At 35.9% G+C, this 19202-nt stretch overlaps 1 protein-coding gene across 1 annotated transcript in view; it reads left to right on the forward strand.

Moving 5' to 3' along the window:
* MALRD1 (MAM and LDL receptor class A domain containing 1) overlaps nucleotides 1-19202 on the forward strand; it is a 238264-nt gene that overhangs the window by 108455 nt on the left and 110607 nt on the right. Inside the window, exons 27-28 of the mRNA XM_017741406.1 lie at nucleotides 9406-9651; nucleotides 11318-11475. Coding sequence (XP_017596895.1) covers nucleotides 9406-9651; nucleotides 11318-11475 — 404 coding nt within the window. The remainder of the gene's footprint in view (nucleotides 1-9405; nucleotides 9652-11317; nucleotides 11476-19202) is intronic.

Genomic DNA, 19202 nt, shown 5'->3' on the forward strand with positions numbered 1-19202 from the left:
TAAAGCTCACAAATTTTTTTGTAGCAGCAGTCAGATGAGAGCAGAGCCTGGATTGGGCCCATAACTGATTACAACTCTAGAAACTGGCCAACAGAATGTGATTAATGTCATCTCAGTACATGATTAATGTCATCTAAGGTCCTTGGAGGTAGGGCATTGTCAGCACTTGTTTTTCGGTTTCACAAAACTATTTAACATCTTCAAAACTTTCTTTAGCCCTTGGGTCTCCAAAGACTTGTTTCTGAGAAAGGGGTCCCAGAGCAGGAATCCAAATAAATATAAGGTCGGGAGAAATGAATTTTCAGTGCTGGCAGTTTGATGTGAGCCTCTGAGCAGCAGGTGAGGGCAGGTACTTATATCTACATTCATAGTATGAGCTGGTAATTCCTTTTGGCAATGAGTAGCTAGGGTTTGGGAATAGCTTTTATAACCAAACTGCTCCAAAAAGTGTAAGAGGAATTCCTAATACTATATTTATAAAGGAGAACCCTCTTAAAGAGCCCTGCTCTTTCATTTTCTCCCTACTGGGAGAACCAAATAAGAAGACTTTTGCCAAATCCGAGCTTTCTCAGGCCCACCAGTGCTGCTGACATTATTAGCTCTTATTACTAGACTTTTCCCTATGTGTTACATATTACACATTCAGAGCTGGACTTTCTTTGGGTGAACTGAGAACGTGAAAGCTCTAACCCTGCTCTGCATTCCAAGAACTAGATAACAAATTACTCTTACTGGTGTGCAATTACTTTTCTTTTTCTCACACATCTAAAAGTAGAGAAATGATGTTACAGTACAGAGCTTTCTTAGAAACATTGAATGTTTCTACTGTTAAGTCTTGCAACAGCAAAAGTAATCTGAAAAAAAAGTTGTATTTCACAGTATCTAGTCCTATTTTACCTTAAGTGCAGTACACCTTTGCTGGGCATTTGAATTTTCTAGACGTCCTGGAACAAAATTTCTTATGTGTGGTTAAGACTGAAGACAAGTGTGGTTCTTTATTCTCCTTCTCTAAATCTAGGAATCAAGATCTAACTCAAATGTTTTTTAAGTTTATACTTTGTGCTTTACACCAAGAAAGATTTCAGGCAACTCACTGCACAGCTTCATTTTCATTCTCTGATATTTTTTCTCGAATTTTTCAACAGAATATGACTTCCAAGTAAAATGATATTTTAGCTTTCACAAGGTACCCAGCTATCACAAGATGTGCCTGGGTGCTCTTTAGCGTTAGGATAAAGAAAGTTAATACACAAATAAGTGGTAAAAAGACTGTTAGCTGTCAAAATTTATTAAGCATTCTTGGCTGTGGAAGGACCACAATCATATTTTGCTTAAAAGTCAGATAACCCCCTTGGTCCATCATCCATGTTGAAGACAGAGGTAACGAATGTACTGAACACCTCTGCCTTTTCTCTGTCCCTGTTTGTAAGGAGACCATCCTCCTCCTGTAGTGGGTCGATTGCCATTAATATACTTGAAAAAACTCTTTTTACTGTCCCCAACAGCTCTGCTCAGCTGAGCTTTAGCCACACAAATTTATTCACTACAGTGGAAAGCAGCATCTCTGTATTCTTCCCATTTCACCTGCCCTTGCTTCTGCTGGCCATACACCTTCCTTTTTTGCCCTTTTTCCAAGAGAAGATTCCTGTTCAGCCAAGATGGCTTTCTGCCTCACCTGCTTGACTTTCGACATTTGGGAATTGCCTGCTCCTGTGCCCTTAGGAGGTGATGTTTAAAAAGCAACCAACACTGATGGAGCCCAGCACTTGCAAAAACATTTTCCCGGGGGAAACTCACTAATTGCCTGAGCAGTCTGAAGTCTGCTCTCCTCATATCCAGAGATGAGGTTTTGGCACTTTTCCTTTTGTCAACAGAGATTTTAAACTCAATTGCTTTGTGGTCACTGTGGACAAGACAGCTGCCAATCTCCACTTTGCTCATGAGATCCACTCTGTTGACAAGCAGTAGAACAAGGAATTTGTCAAAGCTTCAAAAGAAGATTGTGTAAGAAATAACTTGGCTTGTATTTGACTTAGAGATGAAGGTTTGGGTTAGGTAAATATGAGGGGTTTACGTAGTATTGTTTTTTGGGTTTCAGGGCTGTTGGTACTTTCCTCTGTATTTCCCTTGCCTTCCTTTCCAAGCAGAGGAAAGCTGAATGGCAGAGCTTACATGGAAAGTGCTGTGGAAATCCTGTAAAGTGGCATCAAACAGTTTCATCAGGGTTATCTTTCTAACCATGAACTATTCTGCTCTTTCCATGTTCAGTCACTTGCTAAGCAGATGTGCTACTACTCGCCTACCTCAAAGTGTGCTGATAAAAGCAAACACATGCTGAATGGTGGTGCCGTTAATAAAGCTATTAATGCTTTTGGGAATAAATGATTGTACTGGATTGGATTAACGTTAAATGAGAACAATAAAAATATGGTTTTGTCTTAATTGTTCATACTGGCTGGAACAAAAGGAACAGATCTCCTTAATCACACTAGGAGACAGTGTAGCAACATTACAGCATAACAGTGCCAAGTGTAATCCTTGTTGTTTTCAAAACCTCACCTCAAAGCACTTTTGCTGACTTTATAGGTATAATTTTAGTCTTTTTCTTTCACTGTCTGAGAACAAACGCGTAACTAAGAGGAAAGGGAAAAGCTGACCATATTTGAAGCTATATTTCTATAAGATACTGTGTGATTAAGGAGTTTGTTGTTATCTTTCTCCTCCACCGAGCATTAGGCGTTTTTCATTTTCCTGTTGATGTCTTCAGTGGAGGCTTAAATGTGTGTGGAGGGCTGTTCAAGACATCAATGAAATCTTTTAATCATCATATCCTCTTCAGATGGATGTGGCAAATACAGTAGTCCTGAAATTTAGTCCTTCTGAGCAATGACAGATGAGGATTCATAGGGGTCATGAGATTCAATTTAATCAGTTTTGGACAGTGTTAGTTTCTCCTACACCTGACTCTTATTCACATATTTCTGAAGAGTTTAAATATAGCTGTGTTTAAATGTTGTAATTTCTTATAGAAATTCTGAGCAAATTATCTTTCTTGCAGCTCTTTCACACTTTAATCCCACCTGTACACAACTGAGAATTCTCCAGAACAATTTCCTTTGTTGTTTACATTTGTATTGTTGAATATTAATAGTGATTTAAGGGAAGAACTTGACATTCGTAAATAGTAGAGATCCCCAGCTGATAATAGATGTATCTTGTTATCTTCCCCTTTAAATATTGAACAGTCTTTTGTCAAATTAAAGCCTTGACTGGACCACCTCATAGTGTCTAACATGGTGAAGAAAATGCCATTTTCTGGAAAACATTTGAGGTCTTGTGGACGTATGATAGAAAGACGATTTACTACTTTCCTATGTCTTTTTACATGCCTTTATTTGCCAGAGGAAGGTTTCTCAACATACTTTTGTTCACACTTTCAGTTCTGGAGCCAGTGTTTCTCAGGTTCTGGGACTGCATGTCCGCTGACTTCTCTCACCAAAGTTTAATCTGGCCAGGACAGTGTCCTGCCATCTGGTCTCAGAGTCAGGGCTGTGACTGTGAATTAGAGCTGGTTGGTCAGGCTTTGAGTAGGATTTGAGGGAAGTGCTTTCCACCTGTCACATTTACTGGGCACAGTCCAGCAGCTCTGGCAAGTTGTACAAAGGTGATTTATCACTGCAGTGCAGCTTCACCTTCCACTGTACACTTTGGGAAACAGCTTGGGGTATGATGGAGAATATGAAATGAACACATATTCCAGTGCAGCCAGTGAAGATCTCTCCCCCTTCAGATTCAGTTATAAAATCAAAGAATGCTTTAACTTCACTGTTTAACCAACTTTTCTTTGATCTCCTTGTAGAAATTGCCTTCTGACATACCTCAGCCATTCAGAGTTTGTGAAATCTGCTTCTCCTGGTCAAACTGTTCTGATTTATGCGTGTCTGCTTTACTTCAAGCCATACTTTAAATTCAATCTCCAGACTTTTCTCCCATCAGAAATGCATCAGAAACAACTGACCAGAGCCTGCTCTCGGCACCAGGAAATGCAGATGCCATCCCTTCTTCCACCCTCCAAACAAATCAGATAGCAAGTTGGACCATTAAACAAGAGGTCACAACTAAACCATTTGGGGGTCTAAGGCAGAAATGTCACCAGTTAGTCACCAGTCCAGGCTCTCATAAAAGCACTGTTACATTGATTTGCTTCAGGCAAGATGTCGGTCTATAGTTATAAGATACATTTTATGTGAGCTTCAAGTTGTACTTCTAAAGGACATACTACAGGTTTTTGACACACTTTTAGGATTGTGGATTCGATACCTAAGGAATGTTTCTTCTTTCTGTGCCCTTACTAAGGAGTTCAGGCAGTAAATATTTAGATTTCATTTATTTGAGCAAACCAAAATTTTGTGCAATGTAATTTTATTTTGGATTTTTGCTAAGAGTAAATTCAGGAGTGTGAGTTAAATTTTGCACTGTAGTTAGTATTAATATTTCTCACTGTAGTAGATGCATATGATGAATACTATTTTTTCTGAGAAACCTTTGCTTAAAAACTAGATGTGGATTCCTGTTCTCTTAGTATTTCTTTTTCCACCCTCAAGATGATAGGTTATAAATTTCAACATGCCTTTGGAGAGGGAAGACTGTATAAAAGAACTGATGTATCACTGTTCCCATTAAGCGTATGTCCCGTTACAGCAGTTTTCCTCGCTTGTCCTTTTCTTTATGTTGGAGACATAAACCACCTGACTAGCACTGGAATAACAGTATTAACATGTATTGTATATCTTGTTTCAGTTTTCTGGCAAGGAATAAACCAATCTTGATGCTATTGCAATAGAAGGAGTATCTTTCAATGAATCCAGCCCTGGGTCTCTTCTTATTCAGTATGGGGATTTACCACCTAAAGAAAGTAACTAAAAATTTCCTTTTAAGTTGACCTACTAGCATGTTTTATAGACAAAATAGGGGTAGAATTACTCAAGCAACATGGAAAGTATGCAGTATTTCTATTACTGAAGGTATTAGTATGCTAGCACTGTAAGAGTGGAGGAGTTAAAAAGACCTTGTATCTTTCTCTAGTCAAAACCTGTTTTTTTTTTTTTCTTTTGAGTGAATGCACATTTACATGCATCTGAGCAACTGAAACTGAAGCTTTTGCTCTTAATAATATTGCTTTTAGCATGGCCCTGTTTATCTTACATGCAGTAAACTCAGTATGAAGAGGCATTGAGTTGCCCATCTTGCCTTTAGCTCAGGATTTCTGGTTACGTTAAATAAAGTAAAGCACCATGTTAGGACCCATTGAATGTGTCACAGATTGGGTATGTCTTAAAGGGTATTGAGTGACTGATAAAAACCAATACTCTGAATAAAAAAGTACAAACAAACAGAACACAGAAGATTCTTCAGTGCTCTGTTGTGGATGGAGGCAATAATACAGAACAGTGATAGGCTACCTTGCTGTTTATGTTTTTGGTTCTTTTCGGTTCTGAGGTTGAATATTGCTGGATCTGATTACTGGAAAATAATTTTCTTGTGCTTGTGTGTCGGAATGGACAAGATAAGAAATCTGTTGAGGAAGTTTTGGTTGTTGGAGAAGCTTTCATCTGCTCTTTCTTTGTAATGGTCGTGACTTAGAAGGTTAACAATTTCTTCTAAAAGTCTCTTTTGCAAATGAACTCAAGCTGTTGTTTTTCTAACTTTCAGTTGTTCACAATGCAAATCAATATGTCAAGGTACTTGCAAGGCTTACAAAACCAAATGTTTGCACTCAATTCTAGAAAAAAAGGCTATTTCCTTAAAAAAAAAAAAATCTGATATAGTATAATACTTTTTAAATCTTTTTTTTCCCCAAAACCCAACATCTGAAAGTCTTTGAAAATTCTTGTAATTTCTAAAGCTTTGCTTTTGAAATGAGATGCATTTCTCACTTTCCTGCACTGACAAGTCAGTATTACTATGCATCATCAACAGTGATAAAAGCACTTTTCTCGGTGTCCTTGGGCTATACTGGTAAGATATTAGAGGAAAGATGTTCTTGTTAACAAATTATTTTTTTAAGGACACATAGATTTCAGTCATACAGTAATGTCAACTCAGAGCAAGAAGGATAATGGCGTAATTGTTGCAGGGAAAAACTCAGAGATCTAAATTATCCAGAGAGCCCCTGTCCCTGGGATGTCACACTCTTAGTCTGCTGATTAATTACTCTGGCCTCTATACCAGATAATGGTTCTCCAGGAGCTCTAGCTTTGATTTAGAAGAAGGTACGCTTCTATCGATGTGAGTGTAAATAAAATATTTTAAAAATCTTTTGAAGCAGATCTAGATTTTCACACCTATTGATGGGTTATTCTGATAATTGTAAACTCTCCCATTCATTTGATTTGGTTTAGGTTTGGAAAACAACAATGTTGATACTATTAAATATAATAAGTTTAAGAAGGTTAACAATTTACTAAATTTAACTACTTTTAAAAAATCCCAGTTAGAACATAATCTGGCCACTTCTGGAAAGAATAATAAAAATGTTTCTATAAATACATTAATAGAAAAAGGAGGGGGAAGGAAAACCTCCATTCCTTATTGTATGTGGGGGGGAATATAGTTACCAAAGATGAGGAAAAGGCTGAATACTTGAGACCTTCTTTGCCTCAGTTTTCAACAAAAAGACAGGTTGTCCTCTGGAAAAATTTATTTTTTCTCTTGATGTTTGCAGGTACATTTTATTTTTCAGAATATTTAAGAGAAACACTGTTATAAAATAAGGAGATTAATCCTTGTCCCAACTACATATTTTAAAATATAGCAGTTTCACCTGTTGATTTTGCTCAGGCTGAATAAACAAGGGGATTATTTACTGGTGCAGCTGTTTTCCTCTGTTGTATAAATCCCCCTCAATTTAAAGATTATTTATCTGAAGGATACATATAAAGATAAGAAAAAAGATATTTATCTGAAAGGAGGTCTAATAGCCTCTTAGGATCTACTGTAGCCTAGTGTGTTGATGCAGTTATCACACAGGACAAAAATGGGAGGAAAAATTTACTGAACCTTGTTAAGGAGAAGTTCCTCTCAATTATATATCTCTCTCATACCCACAGGAATCTATATAACAGAGTGTTTGAACAATTAGGATTGAGAAAAAGTAGGGAAGAAAGGAAGAGAGCTCAAAAAAAAAAAATCCTTTTCATGTAGGTTCAGGGTTGTTTTTTGTGGGGAGGGGAGGTTGTTTGTTTGTTTGGTGAGTTTTTTTCCCTGCAGTTTTAAAGCCTTAGAAATGTCATTTAAAGAGAAGCTATACTATGGAAGTACATCCAGAAGCAAGTCACGTTACAGACTCAGTTAGGCAGTGTAATATCATTCATTACACATGCTTGAAAAGATTCATTCATGCCAGGATTCAAGATGGATTTTTTTGTTTTCCTCAGGAAACAAAGACTTCCACTTTTCAACTCTGCTTTTTTTTTCAACCTGAAATTGGAGGCAATGCTACAAAGGGACCTCAAAATTCAATAGTTATTGCAATTATTGATCATTGAACTGCAAGGGAAAGTATTTCAAGGCATGAACTGCATCCTGAAATTTAAATTCCTAGTTTGCTGACAAAAAAAATGTTTTGCTAAATTCTTACTGCCATCCCATAAAAGAAAGATAGGATTATAATAACTAGCTCCTAAAAATATATTTCATTTAAATTAGGCTGCAACTTTATAATAAATCTCTGTCACCCTTTGGGATACAACACAGATGACTGAAATTCTTAAGAAGATTGATAGAAGTTTCTGATGGACACTGACTGATCGATACTATTGCACCATTCTTTTGATCAGGACCATTTTCAGAGATTGTGTACTAATAAAAATCACACTGATGCTTTTATAAACTTGTAGTCAAGAACTTCAAAAAAGTTCTTTTCTTCTGGTCAGATTACCCATTTATCTTGTCTCTAGATCTGGAGACCTTTTCCTGATGTTCTTGACTTTCCAAGTCAGTATGAGATTTTTATTCTTACTTGTGTCTTTTTGATCAGAAATTTTTCGTCCTTTCTCTGAGCAACTGTTAAAAGCCAAATAATACACAATCATCAAGCCTGATACATATTTTTATGTTACTAAGAAATCAGGAATTAAAAATTAATAATTTCCCTAGAAATCTTGCTAGATATTTCTATCATATTCCAATATTTATTTGTATTTCAAATTTATTTTAATAAGGATTGTATTAGGAGGATTTTTACTTAAAAAGGAGAGGTTAACACTTGTTTTCTTTAGCTGACATCTAGGAATAAAATGGCTTGTTTTCACTTTACCCAAAACCTACAGCAAAGGGTTCTGACAATGTTTTTTCACTTTGGGGTATTTGTAATTTAGAGTCTGACTGAAACAAATGCCATGGGATGGATGTTGCCAACATGACCGCTGAATACCCCATCTCTTATCCTCTTTTTACTAATAAATCAGTTTTTCTGACCTCTTAATAAAATCCAGCCTTATGTGAATTTCATTTAGCGCCTTTAAATTAATACAGTGGTAATGGAAAAAAGTTTTTAGCACCATGTTATTTTCAGTATCAATTAACTTAGATTCTCCCTGTACTTGTGCAACTTTTAGACATATATCTATTCAAAATTTTTTCTGTTGAGCTAATATATTGATGCTTCTATTTTTAAGTAAAATTATGCTTGTTAATTTATTTCTGGCAGAGCAGAATGTACAAAGTAAATGGGAAGGGGTCCATTTCAGAATTTTCTGTTTCATTTCTTGATTACAGAATGTACTAAAGTTGCTACGTTTTGTTCAGAGTCCTGCAGAAACTGATCTGAAATGAAAACATGAAACTTGGAAACAGATCCTGTGATCTGAGTCCTACAATCTTTAGGCTGTACAATAGCAGAATTATCCCTAAATAATGGCAGGAATACTGGACAAAAAGGACACCGCCAACCTACTGAACTCATAAAAAAAAAAAAATCCATTAAAAGGCAAACCTCTGTAGTTAAAACAGAAAAGTTTCTTCTTCCAAATTAGGGCTCCTAAAGTAGGCTCAACTTTGCAGCTGAAATAAAATGATTTAATCCAACACCACATGAAAGGAGAATGTCAGCAATTAAGTCAGACTAGAAAGCTTTGTTAGTGAAGGAATGCCTGGCTGGAGCTTGCCCTCTGAGGCTTTACAAGGGAAACAGTCATTTATTTAGGCAATCACTTGACAAAATACAAAAGAAATAAACTGATAATGGATTGGCACTTCAGGGGAACCAAAGGATTTTAATTAAAGTGCTCTGGACCACCCTCCTCCCACTAAATATTAAGCTCTCTGAAATGTAACCTTCCAGTAACCTTGCTGGGATGCATGGCACTGTGATTCACCAGGACACCCTCATTATTCTCTTTTCAGGCTCCTGCTCACATGGCCATAGGCAGTGCCAGAATGGCAAGTGTTACAGACCAGAACAAAGCTGTGATTTTGAAGACAACTGTGGGGATAATACAGACGAGAGTAAATGCGGAACTTCCTGCACCTTTGAGAATGGCAAATGTGGCTGGCAAAATTCCCTGGCTGACAATTTTAACTGGGTGCTAGGGGTCGGCTCACCTCAAAGTCTTAGACCTCCCAGGGACCACACGCTTGGAAATAGAACTGGTATGTTGTTAGTTCACAAACAAGATATAATTGCCTTCATGAAATGTTTCATACCTTCACAGGCAGAAGGGGAGTACTAAAATATCTAATCAGGCTGTCATTTTTAATGAATTAGATGTGTTACAATATAAAAATATTAATTACCATTGTACAATAACTTTAATTTAGGACAATTGAATCTTAGGTTTTTTCTCATATGAGTCAGGCAAAATAATTTGATACTTGTCTGGAGAGAGGCGTTTGGTCTGGCTGCAATTTGTAAGGGTGAGTTAGCTCAGTGAGATCCACTGGGTCCCACTCCTCCAGAGCTTGAGGTTGTTTCCAGGAAGCTTACAGTTTCCCATAGTGACTATTCATACTTTAATTTTAGATAATGTTAAATAAATAAATAAATTTAAACAAACAAAGCTCCTTTGTTAGTGCATCTCCCGGCTTTTTTTGGCCAAAGCACTCAGTTATCTGTTCATGTTCTTGCTACAAGCTCTGTGCCTTCATCCTTTGCTTTTGAAGGTCCCATAGCTCAGGCAGACGTTACCAAGGCTGACCTCAGAACTGACCTTAAATTGAAATATTTCACAGCAGAGTTGCACAAAGGAGTGGTAGTATTTGTTGAATGTTTACACGAGCTGCTGAAGGACAAAATCCAATAAACTTGAAAATATGTAGAAAAAAAAAATTCATCTTCACTGTCTAATAATATATATGTTGAAGGTAGTATCACAAATACATCACTACACGTGTTAAATATATGCTTGACCTCAGGAAAAAAGGCAAATTTCTTATCCCATAATACTATGGCAAACATCTATGGTCATACGTTAGCCAGAGAAGTGTCAAAGTTAGAATGAGCCCATTCGTTTATGCAATATCTAGTGAAGTAAAATTTTTTTGCCTAATTCATATGGAAACATTAATAGATGTGCAATTAAAATTTAAGTGTGTTACTTACACTACATTTATGTTTATGTGAAATACACATTTCTTATTTGTACAAACTAAAAATATGAATTTGAAAAGTTGGGAGAATTTTTTATACTTCTGGTTAAAAATAAAGATGGAAGACTCAAGGACCATATCAGTCTTGAAAAATATTGACTGTAGGCATCTCTTTTTGCAATTTCCTCTGACTAAATAATTTATATGTGCATTAATATGCATACAGAGTAAAAATGATAATAGGTAAATTGAAAATGATAAAAGGTAATATGAACCATTAGGGATACCTAATGATTTATAAATGCAGAAAGGTCTTTTCCATGTTTCAGAAGTTTTTATTTAGTGTGACTTGCTATTTTGAAGATTACCTTTCAGGAAACTTCATCCTGAAATTTATCATGATGTGGCTATTGTATGACGTATTGTCAGAATTGCAACTACTGCTGTCCAGCAGGGGGGACATATAATCAAAGTAGCTGGAAAACATGGAAGTGTTCCCAGATTTCTACATAGGCCCATCCAAGTCTTAAGCTGCTACAACCAGTTTACTCCTGGTATAAGAAGCGCACAAGGAATGGGATCTGGTAATTTTTTCTCCTAAGCTGATGTTGACTGGTATGAGACCTATGAGGGAAGTGTGCTTCATATGTCTCTGCATTTACTTTGCTCAGTTTTGGAATCTAATTTGAAAACCTAAAACATTTTTTAGTAATACATCATTTAATTTCAGGGCATTTCCTATATCTTGAGGCCACTGCAACAGGCCTAATAAATGAAAAAGCCCATGTGAAGAGTTCCATATGGAAAGAATCAAGCAGGACTTGTGTGATGAGCTTCTGGTACTTCAAATCATCAAAAGCCATGGGACATATTCAGGTTCTGATTAAGGTAATAAAAATCCCCTTTTCTTTCGAATATATTATATCTGTAAGGGTGTACATGCTCCCACAGAGTGCTTCAGACTGTGACATTCTGTTGTTTAGCTGATAGACTGGAAGAGCTCCCACGCACCTCCTGGTTCCGTGCTGGTTTTTATTACTCCAGTCTCTTAAAAATGCTTTTAGCATTTCTCTTCCAAGAGAAGCTTCTCTGAAAAGCCACAGAAAATCTTTTAAAATCCTCTTTTCATTTTCCCCTCTTCCTATATAGTACCTTTCTCTTTGATATTCTCCATGTGAGGCTATTTTCATATTTTGCTGCCGTCCTGATTGGTAGTTATCAGTATACAGCCCTATTGTTCTGATGGGATAACACACAAAAAAAAGAATTGACAACATACACAAAATTAGAATAAAATGCAAAAATATGACTGCATTAAATAATTATATTTTTATATAAACAGGTACAGAGTACACAATCAATTTTATTTGGAAATATACTTTTTTCACTAAATGTGAGATGACCAAAAAATTATTTTAAAAGACTGTCTAGTTATTAATTTGCAGGTGAAAACTGAGACATTTGTAAAAAATTGGCTGTTCCTTTGTTGTTCATTAAAAAGGATTAACTGCTTGTAAAAGCAATTTTTAAATTATTATATAGTTCAGACAAGAAATTAATTCTTATGTAGAAAATAATAATCAACACTGTTCAGACACAGTGACCAAATAGACCACTTCTAGACATACTAGAAAACTTTGCAAAAGACAGTGTGTGTATTTGTGCTTACTTGTATCTGCGCAGGGAGCTCTGGTTGTTCAAATACAAATCATGGTGCAATTTATTTGCCATTTGTCTGTTATCTTCCCTTCCTATGATATCTCTAATAATGTCTTGGTGAAGTGCATTAAAGTTTCTATCTCCAGTGCATATTAAGTGTTGGCTTAACTTTAAATGATAAATTATATTTTTTTCCTTTAAAATAAATTACTAAAAATTATTTCTCCAATATTCTGGATAATATAAAAATAATTTTAAAGTCTGAAAGATAAAAGACTTCAATAGGATTTAATATCTAGAGATACAAGCTAAGATATGTCTTCCTGAAATATAAAAACAATAAAACCTTTGACAAGCATCAGGAGATTTTTTTCATGAATTAGTCCGAACACCTACAAATAACCGCAGACCACTCATCAAGTAACTGTATAGTTATTGAGATGTATTTATATAGTTCTTTTCCCTAGAAAGGCTCAAATTTGTAAAGGAGGCAAGTAGATTACAGAAAAATAATAGTTGTTGTCTTAAAATAATTTTCAATTTTTAATGTATTAAAAAATGAAAACAAAAATAGATCCCATTATATAAAATAGATCCCATTACATAAAATGAATGTGAAAATAAATATTTATCTTAACTAAAAGATAGATAAATATTTATCTTAACTCAAACATCGGATTATGTTGTCATTTCATTACTGCACTGTGTAATTTGTAGTAACTAAATATTGTAGTTATAAGCATTTTAAGATTGCTTAATTTTAGTTATAAGCTAAGTTGCAAACTAACTTTGGTGGAAAATAAATACTAGAGACATCAGGCATGTGTGAGTCGTTTGCATGTAGTGTTTGTGTCGCTGTTGATTGTGTCCAGCAATTATTTTTTCCGCCCTCAGAATGGACAAATTGTTTTAATATATTTTTTCTATATTAATCTGAGCAGATGTTTATTAGATAGCTATCCCTTTCATAATATATCCTATCATTATAGCCTGTAGAGATCTGCCATACTAAGATTCAAATATATGACTTTAATGGAATTTTATATATGACAATAAAATTTCCTTTTTCTAGGTTTTGGGAATATTCTATATGTTTTCTCTTTGTTTTATTCTTATTGCACTGAGACATTGCCCTCTTCTTATTTTCACCTTATTTTATTATCCTAATAAACTTTCAAGACATTATTTTTACATTATTTTAAAACCCTGTCTCCAGGGATTTTAAAGATATTTTTAAAGGCAGTCTGAATAGAAAACATTTGAGTCATGACTTATTCAATTTTTTTCTTTTAATAAAAGCAAGAATTCTACTTGGAGATAGGAAAAATTATTCTCATCATTGTACCTGGGATTTTTTGTAGATCATCTTACGTTTACCTGTTACGCTGCTTATAAGGATCCAAAAGCCCATATTTTAATTTGAGCTTCTATTTAGCAGTGTCTCTAAGAAGAAAATCTAATTAAACAACACATAGTAACGGGAAGTCATACTGAAGCTTCTCCTGCTGGTTCGTATTTCCATCCAGATTGAGTATCCCTTGATTTAAAGTAAAGTTAATGTCAGTGAAATCAGATCTGTAGGTAGTGAGTAGTTGAAAATGCAAGGAAGAGAAGATCTGGGAAGGTAATTACTGTCTCAAATTTAAAACTTAGCAAACTGTCTCTGGCTGAAGTCACCATATCCATTGAAAGTTTAAATGACAGTGAAGACTATATATACAATGGCACAGCAATGAAAAGATGAGGAAATATGGTATAGAGGAAGAATTAAAGCCATTTCTTAAAAAATTGTAGTTCATGGTATGCATCAGTGTCTTTTCTTAATATATGCATTGCTTGTTCACATTCAGGAAGTCTAAGAATATTATCTATCATACTACTAAAGTGGTATCTCAGATTATGAGATAAACAAAAATGAGAAATGAAACTAAAAGACCATAAAAGGGTACTATAGCCAAGCATGAACTTATTTTGTTAAGGTTTGCAGCTAGAGAAAATCAATTCATTTTCCTAATGGAATTTCTCTGAAGTTACTGTTGTTTTGATATTTTTTCTCTTGAAATTGTACTACATATTCTTTGAAGAAAACTGTCTGTGTATGGAATGATAACAATACAGTCAACGTTATGGGCTGTTGAACTAGCTGAAAACATATAGTATTCTTCAAATTGACCCCCTCAACATTTATGTAAACAAAAGATGTTGACAGTGCAGCTATTTTTGAAAACTGAAATACCCAACTCACCACCCATCGAAATTCAAATTACAAAGTTTTTGATAGCAATGCAAAAGCTAACAGAACATTCCCCAAAGAGATCTGGATATAACTAGTCAAAACTTTTTCCAGTGAGATTTTGAGACATTCTAGTCTTGTCTGTGGCAGTTGTAAGAGAATAGCATTGTAGGAGATATTTCAAAGATCAAATGCAGCATGTTCACTGTGCCTGTTTTAGTGCTGAGGGGGGGTGCCTCATCGGCGCTCAGTTTGTTTTATGAGTCAGAAGAAGCCATGTATTTTTAAACATGCTTATAGAGGGGCAAGCAAGATTATTAGGTGAAAGGGGTAATACATTTTATTATTCTGCTGATCTAGAATAAGCTTTCTATTGCTGCTTAAGTTGTCTCTGCCATTAAAAAAAAAGAAAGTCCTAGGTATCACAGTAGGAAAGGAGCAACAAAGGATAAAACCATTTGTTGAAAATAATTGTTGTGGTATCAATGTTAATTGCTTTCGTATATAGACATTTTAATTAAAAAATATTATTTCAGATCTAGTACAGTTAGGGGAAGATTCTTTCAAAGATTTGAAACAAGGCTCTAAAACAAGTATGCAGATGAATAAGGAAGGTGAAACCTGCCATTAGTGACTCCCTCTGCTGACTGTGACAAGGCCAATACACACAGGATCTCATTAGGAAGTTCCAGTGGACCTTACCCAGGCATTTAATTAATTCCATCCAGTTACAAATGAGCAAAGACATAATGATATTCAGGAAGACAAGAGGTCCTGGCCAGCGCATGGCAAGTGAAGCAGGGCCCCATTTATACTGCGGCATCCACAGCCTGACCTGGCCAGGGCAGCAGGCAGCTGGAGCCAGCACCCAGCCTCCTCCAGCTGCTCAGGGCTGCTGCAGCACAGACCCTGTTACCTGGCTGCTGCTTCTCAGCAAAAGCTGGAAGCCGTCACAGTTGTTCCCTTGGTATTGTTATTGCTTTTAACCAGCCTAATGTAGAGAGGAGAGGGTTGGTAAAGTAGAAGTGTACAGCTTAGCAGGTGCCAGAGCTCAGGTATAGATCACTCACAGTGGATTTTCTAATTCCCTGGTTATTTTTAGTGGAGAGGTCTACTATCCTGGGCTGTGGAGATAAAAATTTGCAGCAGAGGTGCTGCAGATTCCAGCTGCTACATTCTGGACATTTGTATTTGTAGGATCAAGTAGCTAAAAGTGAGATGTTTACAAATCCATATATTTGACCCTACTTCTATGGGAATTCAATCAAGAATAAGGCTTAAGAAAACCGCTTATTCTACTTCACAGCATAAAATAGAATGTGTATTTCTACATGGATTCTTCTCATTGACTGCATGAAAAACAATTGGCCCTTCACATTAATGTAGAAGTTAGAGATTGCATCGGGTTCAGGTAGCCTCAAAGTAAATTATCTGACCTCCATGGAACTAGAGGAAGAAATTAAATTTTCAAAGATTTGCTTGAATGCTTTACTTAAGAGTTTGCTGAACTTCAAATCATGCTCCAAAAAATATAGAATATCTGTAGATATAATAAACGTAGACATAAGGTTTATTTTGTAGACAAAATTAAATTATTAGCAAAATTCTTTAAAACTAACAGCGAAGCGTAAATTTTTCTAGTATTTCACTCCACACAGCAGCATATGGCTTTTATTTAATGAGTATCTACAGCTCTCAAAAGGACACCGTTTTAAACTACTACTCCCGTTTCTGACCTGCGAACTGTATTAAAACTTGTTTTGAGTCAATGAAATGTCTTGTCTGACTAATGAGTGAGAGTAAAAGAATATTAGTCCCAAGAGTTCTGAAGGAAATCAGTGGAGATACTGTGAAATACAGTATTACTTGTCAAGAGTAACTTTCATGGCATCTTTACTTCCCAGAGCAAGATAATTTTTTATTTGTATTTCCTGAATCTCAAACAGCACTTTCCATCTTTATAGACATTGTTTCAAACAGGGTTGTTTTAGGCCTGATTCTGACACAATGACATAAGCATATTTCCAAGCAAATTGAGAATGAGAGAGTGATTAAATAGAAATAAGTCAGTTTTTCAAAGAGAGTTTACAGTGCAGACACCATTCAGTGTGTTTTATTTTCTCAGGTGAGTACATTAGGAAGTTATTTCAATCTTCTTATTGTCAGTTACTGGAAGAATATAATTAATTGTGTTCCTATACTGCAACCAGATGTAAGCATTCATTCCAAAGAGTTGGTGAGAGAGAATAATGTATTTAAACATCCTCTGAAGGAAAAAAGTATTTTGAAAAGAGTTGAATAGTCACCCTTGTATTTTGGCATCCTTCTTGTGAAGACAAGAGGTTCATGAGAGGATTTGTAACCTACAATCATTGTTTTTCTAGAAATACATGTAAGTGAAATTGTGCATATGTGAATTATCAGGTTTATTTCCTTCAAATTCTTTGAGAACTTGACCATTTCCTCCCTTAGGAGCTGAGGGTGATGAATAGTATAGGATTAGTGTGACTAGGGCATGTCTGTCATGCAGGGCAGTGCCTAGTTATAAAACTGGGCAGTCTGACAGATTTAGACAGAGTGATGCACACTGAGTCATTGAAGCAACTCAGCAATATCCTGTAACATTCCATGTGGAGTCACAAGCCGTGTGTCCCAGAGTTGATACCACTGCCCCAGCCTGGCACCAAATAGCATAATGTGACATAGATAACAAATGCACTTTCAGTCCCCTCCACACTGCACAGTTCTCCAGTGCTGTTTCACTGAACCCATTCCCCAAGTCAGAGATCTCTGGGACTGATTTGCTTTATTGACTTCTCAGCTCATAATCACATAAGAGTGCTCCTTTTACATTGCTGCTTTTTATCATATGAGACTTTGAAGTGACTCTGGGATCTTTGCAGGTCAGACATACTTTGCTTTTTTCTAACACTTTTCAGGACACACATTCGACAGTGAAAGTTGTGATTTAAATGGGTCTCAGGGCAGAGTTCTTTGAAGGATGATAGAGCTACTGTTTAATGATTTTTACTGAAGCAACAGGCATCAAAATCAGATCTTTTTATAACAACTGTGAAACAGGCATAGGACTTTGTCTGAACAATAGCCTCTGAAGTATAGCCTTGAGCTTTGAGCATTTTCCACACCACTTCTGCTAAAGAATTCAGAAATTTAATTAACCTTTTTTTTTTTTAAGATAATAAATAATGCAAGATGTAACCTTGTGCCTGCTGATAGTTTTACAAAGCATAAAGCATTGATCAGATCTAAAATCCCAATACAGTATCTAATTTTCTTGATCAACTGCCCCACTTGGACAAAACACCCCAAATTTCTAAGAAATGTTCTAAGAAAAAAACTGAACATTTTTGAGTTCCATTTGACCTCAGAAAAGGTGGAAGATCTTTCTTTTTTCCTTTTCTCATTCACTCTTTTTACCCCCCGAAGCCCCTTGGTCTTCCACTGAGAAAAGTATCTTCCATTTTTTCAAATAAATACTGAACTGAGCAGATGTTATACTGTGAAACTTCAGCAAGATCACATGTAGTACTAGTGCTCATGGTGCAGAACATTAATTTGTTACAGGTTTTGAATTCCCTTAATGCAACTTTTATTTTTAATTCACAGATCACTTTTAGTGTCCTGGAGATGTTCTAGTTTCTGGTAGTCCTTGATCTTTGGCAGGCTTGCAGTATCAAGTTGTAGTGTGCTTAAAATTACTTTGATTAATTCATAAGGGTTCTTAACGTAAGAGTCTAATTTTTATCTTTGCAGTATTTTTTTCAGTTTCTGACCTTCAACTTTGAATCCTCATTAGCTTCAGGAAGAAAAACCAAACCAAACCACACCATCCCCCCAAACCAAAAACCCAAAACCAAAACAAACAAAACCATCCAACCAAACAAAAAAAAAAGCCCCCACCAAACCCCAAAAGCAACCAAACAAAAAAAACATCTCAGAAACACCCCAAACCAGATGTGTTTCTGTATTTGCCATAATTTATTTCACAAAGATGGAGGGACCTGATCCTAATTAATTTCATGGGAGTCAGACTAGGAATTTTTTAGTATACATATTTATGACTGTAGTAATCTCTAAGTGTATTTTTTTGTAGGTTGACCCCATAACGTGAAGTAGAATTGTCTTATCATTGCATGCACTGACATCCAAGAGGGTTGTAGAGAGCAGGTATTATTTGCAGCAGAGAATAACAGCGTCAATGCAATGGGAGCTTTGAGAGACATCAGTTTCTTTCCACCACCGTGCTATGGAAGCCAACCCTTCCATGACTCGGTAACTTCATGGTGCTTGCTGGTGCAAGGGTGATGGCAGCTCAGAGATTAATTTCCTGCCCACTCACAGAAACCCCATAGTCTGTTCATAGCAGTTTCTTATCTTTGTAGACTCAAATTCTTCCAATAATCTTTCTGTTCAGTCACACATCTCAGGTTTCCAGCTTCCCTCAGCACTTCCCAATGTTCCTCATTGTTTTGTAATGTGTTTCCGCAAGGTTTGCCAGGCCATATCTGCAAAATTAAAAAAGATCAGGTAGCTCATATAAGGAATTTTAAACTACTCATAAAACTAAAGAAACCATGTTAAAATGATTTTTTGTTTAAATTAATGAAGTCATGAGAGATGACACTGTAATACTACTAAAATCAGGAGTTACAGACCATTTGCCATACAGTCTGGAATATGTGGGTGTACCTGTGTGGTCTGC

Source organism: Corvus brachyrhynchos, unplaced genomic scaffold, assembly GCF_000691975.1.
Source record: "Corvus brachyrhynchos isolate BGI_N302 unplaced genomic scaffold, ASM69197v1 scaffold167, whole genome shotgun sequence".
Classification (NCBI taxonomy): domain Eukaryota; kingdom Metazoa; phylum Chordata; class Aves; order Passeriformes; family Corvidae; genus Corvus; species Corvus brachyrhynchos.